General features: G+C 38.2%; 1 protein-coding gene across 1 annotated transcript in view; it reads left to right on the forward strand.

The window, feature by feature from the left end:
- Positions 1 to 14408, forward strand: part of pld1a (phospholipase D1a) — a gene marked incomplete at its 5' end in the record, with an annotated part of 54466 nt that overhangs the window by 24492 nt on the left and 15566 nt on the right. The window contains 7 exon segments of the mRNA XM_014019820.1: positions 281 to 362; positions 4507 to 4617; positions 4711 to 4896; positions 6723 to 6936; positions 9279 to 9407; positions 9665 to 9783; positions 12807 to 12920. Of these exon segments, the coding sequence (XP_013875274.1) occupies positions 281 to 362; positions 4507 to 4617; positions 4711 to 4896; positions 6723 to 6936; positions 9279 to 9407; positions 9665 to 9783; positions 12807 to 12920 (955 nt within the window).

A 14408-nucleotide genomic window follows, 5' to 3' on the forward strand; every position in this document is an offset into this window, starting at 1 on the left:
GTGTTCAATACTTTTTCCCTGTGCCATTCCACATTATTACAAATAACTTCATTTCTGGACATTTATGGTTTGTTTTCTTTGTATGTATGGATCACTTGGGTTGTTACCAACATCTGGTGAAAATTTTATGTCATTAGCACCTCTAGTAATATATTTACTGAGAAAAATGGTGACGTGTTCAATACTTATTTTACCCGCTGTATGAAAGGGTGTGAATAATAGCATTATGTTTAGACCTTTCAAATTTCATCCCTTTGTCTTTCTATTTCTTGTTTTACAGGCTGAGTCCAGAAATCTTTCTGAAGAGACCTGTGGTCGAGGGCAACAGGTGGAGGCTAGACTGCATCCTCAGACGCAAAGCAGTAAGTAAGATTCAAAAAATTACGAAAAGATTTTCTGGTGAGTGAATGTCAATCTTCACTTGTGACATAGTTCATATCATTTACGTACACTATCTGCCGCTCTCTCAAATGATCAGACAAGTCATATGGATTATATGGAGCGTCAATTGTAATAACATAACAGAAAAAGACATTTCTAAAGTGAATTTCGAAACATCAAACTTTAGGAAATACAGGAAAATTCAGCTGAAACATTGGCTAGAAGGTTGAGGTCTTTGACAGTCTTGGAGAATGAATGTAATTGTTTAAAAGGTTTGTGTTTTTACCAGTGTCTTCTAGCTTAGCTTGCCACATCTAGTGTAGGGCTGCCACAAACGATTATTTTTATAGTTGACTAATCACCGATTTTTTTTCGATTTGTCGACTCATCGGATCATACGTTAATTAATATAAAACATAGAGCTTATCGTGCCACCATGCAGTTGCTATTATATAACCATTGTTAGATTTGAGCTGTATGCTAACTAAAAATAACTGCAGTGGAAGCAAGTTCTGCCTTGCAAATTTTGCATTGCACAGGTTTCTCTTTCATTTTCTTAAAATGATCCCACACTTTGAGCTCTGTTGTCAGGTAGCCATGATACCAGAGCCTGTCTGTATAATGTCTTGTGAGGTCCACGGCCTACCCCAGTTACCATTACTGTGCATGTGTGTCAAGGACAGAAAGGCAGATGAGGCAGTGGAAGGTGTCAAAGTAGTTTGTAGAAAAAAGCTTAAGTAAAAAACAAACAAGCAAACAAAAAAAGGACTAATCGGCTATTGAATTAGTCGTCAACTATTTTAATTAGAGCTGGGGGGGGGTATGACCCAAATTTTATATCAAGGTATTTTCAACAATTACACTGGTTTCACGGTATTTGAGGGTATTTTTTTCCTCACAGCTCCACTGATAATAAAATGTACAAACTTTGCTTATTGACTTTTTTCTTTTACTGTACCTCTGTATCACTGTTTCCCTCCTCTTGTACGTCTTTTCATCTTTGCCTGGTTGTAGACAGTAATCATGCATTTAGGTCCGATCATGAAGGGTTGAGAAAAAAATCATTATCTGGTCTATCGTTGCATGTTAACAAAACCTAAAAGGATGACTCACCTTAAACACCAGTCAACTTAGCTACACTACAAAACTACTTCCTCCCGGGCTTTTCACAATAGAAGCACGGTAGCGTCTCCATGCAATAATTTCTCCATTATAATGTAACGCATTAAATCTAGCCGTGCACTTCACTGAAGAGTTGTTTACTATTCAGCGATGGTGAAAACGTGATTTTTTTTACATCAGACCATATAAGCGGCTGAAACACATCACCCACCGCCAGTTGTTCCAACAATAATGTTAGCATGCTAATGCGCTTAGCGGTGCTGTGAGGAAACATGTCCCCAGAGAAACAGTTCACTGGCAGCCGCGATGAAAAGTTACACACAAGTTCAGGCTATTTACACCGGTATTCAGAAAAGTCATATAACAAAAATAAAAACCAGTTTTCGGTACAAAACGGTATACCGCCCAGCACTAATTTTAATACTCGATTAGTCATCGACTAGTCAACTAATCATGGCAGTCCAAATCTAGTGTGTGTGTTTATTTTTTGTCACTCATGCAACTGCTTCTGTATCCTTTAAATAAGCTTAATGGTGATGTTTAAAATTTGTGTAAATACAATTTTATCACCATATATGTGACAGACCTCAGTAGAGCATCTTGTGCACCTTGTTTGCCTGCATCTTAGCTTGGCAACAGTGACAAAAAATATTTCTTCCATGTGAGGATGATGGCTGCATCCTGAGTCACTGTTACAAGTACTGTAGCACAATGTTTTGTGGTCCTCCCTGTGGAATTTGATGCTATTTTCACAAAATTGTTTAAGTGTAAACACAGCTAAACCTTGCATTGTTATTGAAACCAATGGAGTCACTATCAGAGTTTGTACGTTAAGCAGACATACGTAGTCACGTGACTAGTGTTTTAAAAATAGCCTGAGTGGAGATCACCATTGGAATTACTCCAAAAGGTAATCAGTTTTTTTAATATGAATACCCAAGCCTGTAAGTTAATTAAAGTTTCATTAAAATTTGTCAAGGGGTTTGTGAGACATTTTGCTGATAGGCAGACATGGCTTACTGGAGTAGTTATTGCCAAGGTTTTAAACAGAAAACAAAGAACTGTTAACACAATCTGTTAACCACACAGAGTCAGTTTAGGGAATGGACCATTTCATAGTTTTTTGCTTGCACAACATTGTGAGAAAGGGTCAAAGTTTATACGGTAAAAACAAACCCATATCTCTATTAAATTTGACAGATGCAATCAGTTTTTTTTTAGTTCGTTTGATGTTTTTTGTACATTCTGGCAGAGAAAATATCAGATGATGTAAAATGTTAAGGCGTTGATGCACCATAGGACATTTACGAGAAAGGAGCCTATAAATAAAAGCACAAATTCAAGATTTTATTTGTAAAAATTATAATTTTGTAACTTGAGACAACTTTTTTCAACATTATTTTGATTTATACAATTTTGTGCAATTTACCAATAACATATATTAACATAAAATAACATATATTTAATGCTTTCATTGTTGTTATGTTCATTTTGAATTTTAATCTTCTTATCTGTTTCCCACTACCTACTTTACTAAAGATCCAGCAGTTAGTTGGGACTTCTGCCCATTTAGCTACATAACCATATAAAATATGATCTGAGGCAACAGAATTACCAAAAACAAGCTCAAAAAGCAGATTTATAGCTTAAAGACTTGAAAATCTTGTTCATGATTTTAAAAGAAAGTTTAACACAAATCAGTTTAAAGCAAATACATCGGGTCTGTATTAGGGTGTAAATTTATCTGTTTGTTCACTTCCAATGGTGTTTCTAAAGCAACCTTAGCGTTTATATATTATCACCTGTGACCTGGTCACTTTGAGTGTGCACCTTTCTGGCTATGAAATGGTCTATTATTGTTTGCAAATGCCACTTGGTTGCCATCTTATTTGGGTGGCAGGTGTGAGGAGGAAAGGACACAAAGCCTGAACAGTAAGCAAAACACACAAACAGTAAGCCTCAGACAAACAGACGCGAATTAAAATATGTTTTGAATCATGAAGCAACAAGAGGGTCTGCTGGTACCTCTTATTAGTTTTCATGTTTCTACAGTGTTTTATGGAAGACGTGTTACAAGTTATAACATTCAATTCCCATTTTAAAAGAAAAGGTCAAGCAGCCTTAATGTGGGACCCAGTGGGAGCTGATGTGTACACTCTGCTTTTTGGGAGGTTTGATAAAAACTGTAACTCGTGAAGCAAAGACGGACAACAAAAATGGCCATGTTTTGACTTCGAACATGTCTATGTATTGTAAAAGATTAGGAGTATTAGTTTTAGGAGTTGTTTGTTCACTCTGGGTTTAATATTGGAATGAAATGTCTCTGCCATGATCTCTCACAGAGAAATTATCCAAAATCATTCAAAAACTAGCAAAAATTTACAAATAGTATAGTTTTACAAAAATGGTGACAAATATGAAAAACCTGAATCATCTGATGATAGTTCATTATCTCAAAGACCATATAGTGCTAGAACGATGTTTCTATCTGAAAATATGTGAATGTAAAAAGTGTTTAAACCCCACAAAGTTATAAGAGACACTGAAGGATTCGGCACTATATCCTAAAAGGTTTTGTTTGTGAACTTAAAGTAAAAGCAAACATTCTGTGGCTGAGCTGTTCTTTGTGATGTATACTGTATATTGTGTGGGTGCACTCTTCTGTTCGCACCACATTAAAGTAGATTCAGATATAAAAAAAGAGATCCATTTGGAGGTGGACAATTACATGTGCTTCCACTGAAGTTAATAGCCAGTGTTATGGAAAAAATGTGTCCCTCAGGATAAGATCTATAATTTTTGCACTCTTTAAGAAACAACATATATTTTGTAAGTGGAAAGGTACTGTTTTATTTCAATAAAATATGTCATTTTTGTAATGCATAAATGCATAATATTTGACACAGGATGTTTAACAGTTAAATACTGGAGCGTGCTCGGCGTCGGTCAGCAAACTAAATATGTGTTAAATAAATGTATCATTCCCATTTTCTTTAACCCCAGCAACAAGGCGTGCGGATCTTTGTGATGCTGTACAAGGAAGTGGAGCTCGCCCTGGGCATCAACTCAGGCTACAGCAAAAGGACGCTTTTGCACCTGCACCCCAACATCAAGGTGACCAGTGACATCATAACGAGTTGGTCTTCGTGATGGTCGGAAGTTCATGTCGCTATTAACATGTGTGCTGTGTGGTCATGCATGATCCAGGTGATGCGTCATCCGGACCACGTCTCGTCCTCCGTCTACCTGTGGGCCCATCATGAGAAGATTGTGGTTATTGACCAATCCGTGGCCTTTGTGGGCGGGATCGACCTGGCGTACGGTCGCTGGGACGACAGAGAGCATCGGCTGACAGACGTGGGCAGCGTGACCCGCTCTGTGGCCTTTGAGCAGGTCAGGCACCAAATGAAAACGTTCCAACTTGTCAGTTTAAAGAAGAAACGCTCGTTGCGCAATGTGTTTGGGCCAGTTATGGCCTACAAAAGGCACTAACAGTTCAGATACCACAAAGAATGATGGCCCTTTGGTGGCCCAGAAACGGTTTGCTAGAGGTGGTCCATGTAGGGTCCAGCACCACGTAAACTAAACCACAACTAGCCCAGTTGTGGCATTCCATCTTAAAAACAGTGCTATCAGACCTGGTCCATGTCCCATTGACAAACCATTTACTGAGCCAGCAGTGCCAGCCTCACACCAGATCTGGCCCATGCCTGTCTGCTATGTGGGAATGCTTTATTTGTATTATTCAACTGTAGAATTACAGTATTGATATTAAAGGCTATTGAAATGTTATGAGATCTCATGAAGATTTGCAAATGCTTGAAGTACGCATTAACGATGACTGTCAGCTACTACATTTAGTTATAGTACAATATTTTTACTATGTCAAAATCAGAGATCTGTGAAGCACTTAAAATAAAAAAAAAACTAAGTAAAAGTACAACTTTGGTAAAAGGAATCTCACTGATAAGAAACGTACTTAAGTAAAAGTCATAAGACTGCTCACAATAGCCAAGGACAGTAAAAGTAAAAATAATTTTATACACACTCTAAGAAATCAAGGGTTAAATTTTCTTAACCAAACGGGTTCCACCACAACGAGTTGAGTAAATTGAGCAATTTGCACATTTCCTTTTTAAAGAGAATGTGTAAACTGCTTCACATTTACTCAACTCAGTTTAGTGAAAGCAGTTGACGTAATTTGGTTAAATAAATTCACCATTTAATTTTTTAGAGTTCATAAACAACTCTTTCCATGAGTTCTGGCTGTAGATGTTCAATTTTAAAGTAAAGAAGTAAAAGTATCATTTTATGTTTTGAATGTAACGCAATAAAAGTAAAAGTTACAATTAAAAAAATACTTGGTAAAATGACAAATCCTCAAAAAATATTTTAATTACTGTAACAAAATAAATGCACTTAGCTACTGTACACCTCATCCAAACAACTGAATCATTACTATTTTAGTGTTTTTAAAAGACAGTTTGTTGTAACGGCCACATTACTGTAAATTGGGTTGGTTCCAGAAGGTTTTTCAGTTGCAGATGTACATCCAATGATTATTTCCCTAAAATGTCCTTAAACTTTATTTTGCGAGCAGAGTTGACTCCAGTAGCTAATGGCAAAATTACAATCTGTTCAAGCTTAGAATATGTGTCTGGGATCAGTCTCAGCAACTACCACACCGTGTTTTAGCTCAATATCTATACTAGGGATGGAAATATTTAAGCTTCATCTCAAGGTCGATAAACAAACATACAGAAGAATTAATAATATTATCGTCAGCTTTCACATTTTTGTTGGTACGGAGCCCCCGAGTCGACAATGGGGGATTTTTTTTTTCTTTTGCGTTGTCTTGCAAAAGTTATTCATCACTGTTGTGCGTTTCTGATTTTGAAATAAATTTGTATGTGCATCATCATACAGGAGTTAATTCTTAAATTCAGCTTTGGCATAAACATATCACAGCCACCCAATATCTCAGTCAACTTTCCTAACTTGTGGCTACACATACAGTTTCTGTAACTACATGTTTCAAAATAAAAGTTCCTTCAGTACAGTTAATACAAAACCTTACAATTAATAAATGTTGTGAGGTAACACAAAAGAAAAAATACCCCCATGTCCACTCGGGGGCTCCGTATGTCAATAAAAAGTCTATTTGCTGCAATAATTTTCTCATCAAGCGTGCTACCTAAAGTGTATCTATCTTTTCGTAGGCTGGCTCCACCAACTCTCCGTCCGATAAGGGAGTGTCTTCTGTTGATGGCGTCTCACGGAGCAATGGAAGAGGGATGCCACCCACCGACTCTGTGGAGTTACCCAAACTGAAAGGAGTTGGTCGTAGCAGGATGGCTCGCTTCAGTCTGTACAGACACCTGCATAAACACGCTCTGCAGCATACTGACAGTGTCAGCAGTGTGGACAGTGCAGGTGGGTGAAGGCAGCGTAATATTGTTTTGAACATTGCGTTATGGAGTTCTGAAATGTACTTTTAGAGAGATTCAGTCTCTGAGGTAAAGATGGGCAGAGGTTTAACAGTATGTGAAAAGTCATTTTAGAACAATGGGCCTCATGCAAGAACCGTTCGTACGCACAGATTTGTTCTTAAGTTGTGCGGACGAGTGATTTAGGAGAATTTGTGRCATTCACCAATGTTTTCGTATTCTAAGATTTTTTCAGATACAAACAAAATTCACGAGTGGTCCAGACCTGTCGTATATTTTACSAGCAGTCAGTCTGCTGTTATCCAGACGGGTTTTCYTCMCTAATAACTTTATATTTTGTTAGTTTGAAGATATTTTGAGTTGAAAGTAAATCACACTCCATGATTATCTTGACAACAGGCTATTCTGTTTGAATTAGAGTTATAATTTTAAATGTAACAATTTAGACTAACAATATAAATTGTCAGTTGGTCCGTTTTCCGGGATCAGGTCGCGGGGGCAGCAGCAGAGAGACCCCCCTCTCCCCAGCCACACCTTCCAGCTCGTCCTGGGGGACACCGAGACGTTCCCAGGCCAGAGAGGATACATAATCCCTCCAGCGAGTCCTTGATTTTCTCCAAAGTGCCAGACTTATTTTGAAAACATTTTAAAATGCTTATTTCAGAACCGCATCGGAGACCACTTGAGACCGCGCTGGGGAGGGGGGGGGGACATACGGTGCGCGACGGTGTGTCTTCTGAATAAATGAAAATGATTTAACACAGTTGTTTATACTTTTAGCAGCTCTTTTTATTCCACAGCTGACCTGCTAAAAATGACAGATTTTCTTTTCTGGCTCTCTGACAGACGGACTTCAATCTCTGAACTCGTAAAGTTTTTCTTTTTAATTTTCACTGTCATTTTCATGAATGGACACTTCCTGATATCTGAGGCAGGAAACATAGCCTTATATGGTGTTTTTGGGGTGGTAATTATGCTAATCTCCTCTCGCGTGCACGAGCAGCTGGATACAAACAGGTGGAATTTACGCAGCTCATTTACACACTTTTCCTGAAGATAGAAGAGTTTGTTGAATCTGACGTGACATGTTCGTACGAACCCTTCGTACGAACAAAAGTAAGAGAAATTTAGGATAAGAATACGAACATGTTCTTGCATGAGGCCCGATGTTTCTCGACAAAATTTGGGAAAACTTTGAATATTGTATCATTTTATTATCAGTTTATATCATCCAATGATTTCAAGAAGATTTTCCGAGTGCAAAGGACAAAACTGAAAGGCAATACTAGATGTTTTCAGGCCCTCTCTAAACAGTGAATTCATTACAGCAGCATGGCTTCATGTTAGAAGAGTCTGGGTACAGAACTGGCTTTCCTGCAGTTCAGACCTCACACCAAGATACAACATTCATTTCATCACTTAAAGAAAAAACCCAGCAAAGAGTCAGGACTGTTGACCAGCTGGAATCCTACATTAGAAAAGAATGGGACAAAATTTCCTCCAAATACTCCAACAACCAGTTTTCTCAGATCCTGGACATTTACAGACTGTTGTTAAAAGAAGAAGGAAAGCTTCACAGAGAGAAATGTTTCCCTGAACCAATTAGTCTGAGACGTGTTGTTGCCCTGAAATTTCAAACCTACCTATTTTTTTTTCCTGAAAACGCTACAATTTCTTGGTGTAACCCTCCTATTATGTTGCAGGTCAAATTGACCTGTGTCAAAGTTTTCAAATGTTTTAAAGATACAGTAGTTCTAAGTATTTTTTCAGTATGAAACTTTTTCAATCTGTTTTAACAAGTATAATCAACATATAAAATGAAAATGGTTCATTTAGATATTTGCAAACCTTCCCAACGTTTAACAAAATGTAAAAAAAAATTAAAATCTATTTAAAAAAAAGAATTTCACATATAACCATTGCTTTTGTAGGCTTTTGTTGTCCACAAAATGAATTGTCCTCATTGATCCTTTACCTGTGAGAAATATTAAAAACATCAACACACAAATATTGATTGAAATGGTCTGTAAAGGAGTCAGTAATCAGACACAACAATGTTTTTAGTGATGGTTTCTGACATTATTGCATGATTAAACATTCCCCGGGACAAACCGACACAAGAACAACATTGCTGTTTCTCAGAAACGAATGTTTGCTGTGTTGTGAATAAAACAGAACAGAGATTTGCAAATTACTGTAATCAGTTTTCTATCTTCATTTTACACAGTGTTCCATTTTTTCAGAATTGTGGCTTTATAAGATATATTTAAAAAATAAGACTTTTCCTATAACCTTTACTGTACATTGTTCCTGTGTGAATATGTGCAGGGAGTACTTCTGGTCAGAGCCTTAAGACTGGCGTTGGGGAGTTACAGGGAAACACCCGTTTCTGGCACGGCAAAGACTACTGCAACTTTGTCTACAAGGACTGGATCCAGCTGGAGAAACCTTTTGATGGTCTGGTACACAAATATATTCATGCACCCAAGAATGTTTATTTATTGCTGTGCTTTTTTCCAGTTTAACTGATCCTACTTATAGCAATAACGCCACTATTTTTCCTCCATTTGTTTGCTCGGAACAGCAGCTCCTAAGTCTCCTTTTAATTTATTATGTCTATCTGAAATTTTTATTACTCTGCAACGTCTCCTCTACGCTCTGCCATATTTTCACATTCCTGGTTCATCGACTAATCTCCTGCTCCTTTTTTGCAGACTTTATCGACAGATACACCACTCCCAGGATGCCTTGGCACGACATTGCCTCAGTGGTTCATGGACGAGGAGCCCGGGACGTGGCGAGGCACTTCATTCAGCGATGGAATTTTACCAAGGCACAATATTTTACTCACGCTCGCACGCACGCACACACACTGAACATGCATGGATAGAAATCAAGATAAGAACATAACGATTATCTTATCTGGCTTGAAAAGCTAAACATTTAGAAAATCATTGACTATTTTCTTTGTCAGTTTATAGGAACTACAAACCATAGCAAACTGATATTAACTAATGAGGGAGATGGTGGCTTAGTTATTTAAAAGGGGTGGAAAAAGATACAATGACTTCACTCAGTCTTAAGGAATTTTTGACTGAAGTCTTGATAAGAGCTCTTCAACTGGTGGCATACAGGCCACATATGGCCCATCGGTGACTTCTGTCTGGCCCAACAGTTAATTCTTAAAATTAAAAGAGAATTTTTAAAAGTTATTTACTTTCTTTAATTTGAAAATAGATTTTACATCAATTTAAAAATTCTGATTCAGTGCAGCAAAATAAACAAAATATGATAATACTTGTTCTTTTACATAATTCAGTGTTTCCCACAGATGTTCACTGATCGGTTGGCTTTAGGTAACTGTGGCTCCCTGAGCAACTTACACTGCAAAAACTGTCTTTCTTACCAAGTTTTAAAACCTTATATTCAGCCAAAAAGTCTTTTTGATCTTGTTTTGAGACTGATTTACTAAACAAGAACTGATTGTGTAAGAATAATAATCTTGTTTTCAGAATGTGTAAGATTATTTGTCTTGTTAGCCTGAAAATTTGACTCAAATTAAGTCAAAAATTCTGCCAGTGGAGTAAGAAAATTTTACTTGGTAAGATTCTTGAAATAAGAAACAACTGAGTCAAATCAAGTATTTCTATCAGCTTGATTCATGCTGGACTTTTCTATTAGGCTCTATAGCGCCTCTAGTGTTTAGACATGGAACTGCAGTTCCATGTCTAAACACTAGAGGCGCTTGATTATTCTTGAAATAAGAAACAACTGAGTCAAATCAAGTATTTTAAGAATCTTACCAAGTAAAATTTTCTTACTCCACTGGCAGAATTTTTTGACTTAATTTGAGTCAAATTTTCAGGCTAACAAGACAAATAATCTTACACATTCTGAAAACAAGATTACTATTCTTACACAATCAGTTCTTGTTTAGTAAATCAGTCTCAAAACAAGATCAAAAATACTTTTTGGCTGGATATAAGGTTTTAAAACTTGGTTAGGTGGACATGTTTTGCAGTGTAGGTTGTATTCATACCTGATAGTCCGGTAGACTCGGTTTGATTGGGGACCAAAATTGTAAGATTTGCTTACATTTTCAGCTGGTTTGGTTCACATTCACACTGCACTTTGTCAAACAAACCTTGTGAACAAGCTGTTCCCTACCTCACCTGTGGTGGCGCTGCTTCAAGACCCACTGAAGGAATCAACATGAAAACTTCAGAAGAAGACATGGAGCATAACTTCCTTCTTCACAAAATGTAAACAAACATGGAATAACTTAAGATTTTAGCAGTTATAGGATTTATTTTTTGTTTTTTTGGCAAATGTGCCTAATAAATAGTCTTTAACAATGGGCACAGCCTGAAAGGAAGATGAGGCGGAACAGCAGAGAATACTGTTTTTCTACACAAGACGAAGACGGCTTCATTTGGCAGCATTCACAGAGTAGGAGGAGCGCATCCAACTTCACAGCAGCAATATTCGTTTTATACAGACATCGAGTGAGTATTTACAAGATATGAGTAACTCCGGTCCACTTGGTGTTCACAGATGCAATCGAACCACACCAAGAGTTCACTTCAACCAAACCGAGACCCAAGTTTGCAGGCGGACCAGAATTCACTTTTTTGGTCCGAATCAGAGTTAATTTCAGAATTACGCATTCACACCTCCCCAAATGAGCCAGACTTTCTAGACAGTTGAACTAGAGCTCAATTAAAGGCACAGTGTGTAGGATTTTGTCAATTCTTTTAGCCGAAATTGAGATAATCACTAAATGACAATAATAAAAAAACATGACTAATCATTGCAGACAAAGACCTTGTTCTATTATTTTTACCTTATAAAAAGCTGTATCTCCATGGTCGCGGGTCGGCACTACAGGCAGCCGCCATCTTGCACCGCCATCTTGTCTACGAAGGCTCATGAAGGACAAACTGCGATGGCGGCGTCAAAAACGGTTTTAGTTGTAATACTATAAATGTAATATTTGTTGTCTGTCATTGTAGCTGGGATAATTTTACTTATTAAAGCTCATAATCTTACCACTGGAAACATCACTAGCCCTGAAGCTGCTGGTAGACATCGCGGTTGGAATTATCAAAGGTTTTTGACACCTGAGAGACACCGTAGCAACTCCTTTGTGTTTGGAAGCGGGGGGTGGGGGTGGGGGGAGGACCAGGGAGGATGATTCAACCACTCAAACACTAGATGTCGCTGAAAACAACAAATCATACACACTGTGCCTTTTAAGTGGACTAAACGGGGCTGCTGTGAATACACCCTTAGGGAACATCACTGCTGTGAGGTTGGATGCGCTACTTCTCGGTGAACGCTGCCTCACATAAAGCCGTCTCAGCCTCCTTGTGTGAAAACAATATTCTCCGCTGATCCGCCTCATCTCACGCTGTGCCTATTGTTGAAGACCATTTGTTAGGCACTTTCGCTAAAAAACAAAAAATAAATACTACAACCACTAAAATCTGACATCACTCTATGTTTGTTTACATCTTGTGAAGAAGGATGTTGCGCTCCATGTCTTCTTCTGAGTTTTTCGTGTTGATTCCTTCAGTGGTTCTTGGTGCAGCGCCACTACAGGCGAGGGGGAGAACATCTCGTTTACAGGGTTTAGTTCGTTTGACAAAGTGCAGTTTGAATGTGAGCCAAACCAGCTGAAAATGTAAACAAATCTTGCAGTTTTGGTTCCTGATCAGAGTCTACTGGATTATCTGGTGTGAATAGGACCATATTTGTCATAATAGATTGTGCAACTTTAACTTTTCCCCCTAATTTTTCTAGTTCAGATTCTTCCATTTCTCCCCTTTACATTAATTCTGTGTCTGTCTCACACAGATCATGAAACCAAAGTATCGCTCACTGTCTTATCCATTCCTCCTGCCGAAGTCTCACTCCACTGCCAATGAGTTCAAATATCAAGTACCTGGGTGTGTGAACGCTAAAGTGCAGGTAAGAAAACAAATCGTGCATTTTAATTTCAAAGAAAAGCATTGGGTTTAAAATTTTCTACAAGATGGAAACCAAGGACCAACAGTGTTGAAGATCAAAGATAGAACAGAACGCACCAGAATAAACTCCCACTATCCCACGTTTTCCACATCATGAAATGTTGCTGGAAACAGATAAAAGAGTGAATGTTAAAGCTCCATAAGAGCCAACAGGTTACATAACCGCAACTTGTGTCTTATTTGTGATCCAGGTCTTTTAGCTGGAAAGGGCTGACCCTTGATAAAATACCAGTTTAAAATTAAATGTGTAAAGCTCACATCCAGAGTCCTGAGTGTTTGGTAAAAGTCTTTGTTCTTTGTTTTCTCTGTTAGATGTTGCCACTTTTTGTTCAAAGTGTGCAACTTTTTCATCTTTGTTTAAACAGTTCCAAATTTTCATTAAAAACGTAAGTTTATGTGTTAAATTGTTCTCTGAAGTTGTTTTAGTCCTATTAGGTTAAGACGTATTTTTCTGTTTTTATCTACTGTATCTTGTTTCAGATTTATTTATAAAGTGACTAAAACTCATGCATTTTTACAATATAGTAAATAAGGAAGATAATAAAATGGTGTTTTTTCTGCAAAAGTGCAGAATAATGCTGGTCCTCTTTTGCTTGTGACCAACCCGTTTGTCCACCATGTGGAGGCAGTATTATGGTGGATTCACACCAAACGCGTTTTGAGCTGCAGGAGCAGCCCGTTTACATGCAAAGTCTATGGTGGACGCGCTTCTAGGGGTCGTGTGGCGCGTCATGTACGTTTGGCGTGGCGCGCAAGGAATGCGCGTGCATGAGGTGCGTTGAAAGCAGCCGACGCCCGAGTTAAAAAATCTGAACTTTCGCCGCTCGACGCGTCTTGACAACCAATCAGAGAGACTCATTTTTCCACGTGATAGTTTCCTGAATGTTGCCCACTAAACCGAAACAGACGGACAGGAGATCTTTAGCTGAAATCGACCGTCTGCAATTGGATTTTCTGGCAGGATGTATCAGTACCAATGTGGGTCAGCTGCTCGGGACAAAAAAAAGGCTGTCAGCTCGCAGCTTCTGGAGTGGCGAAACCAACCAAACAAATCGCCTCTAAATCATCTGGTGAATTAATTATCTGCTGCGCGCAACGTTCGTTTGCTCTTTACTAAATAAATCAAAGCCATTTTCTTTATTTTATCTTTATTTCATCTGCCGAGGACAGACCAGAAAAAAACCAAGACGCTCCTCTCTCTTCAGAAGCACGTCTAGTCTCCCGGTCTGAACATAGTGCGTCCAGCTGGAGGCGTTGGGTGCTTTTTTTCTGCTCAAAATGCATTCGGTGTGAACGTAGTAGAAGGCTGAGTTTACCTGGAACTCCTCAGACTGAAGGAGACAAAACTTTCATTAAAGTGTATCTTACCCCCCTGTGAAAAGATAACTCCGCCCCAAGGCGAAATTTGAAAAATGCATCAAAGTGGGTA

Source organism: Austrofundulus limnaeus, unplaced genomic scaffold (assembly GCF_001266775.1).
Source record: "Austrofundulus limnaeus strain Quisiro unplaced genomic scaffold, Austrofundulus_limnaeus-1.0 Scaffold232, whole genome shotgun sequence".
In the NCBI taxonomy this organism is placed as follows: Eukaryota; Metazoa; Chordata; class Actinopteri; order Cyprinodontiformes; family Rivulidae; genus Austrofundulus; species Austrofundulus limnaeus.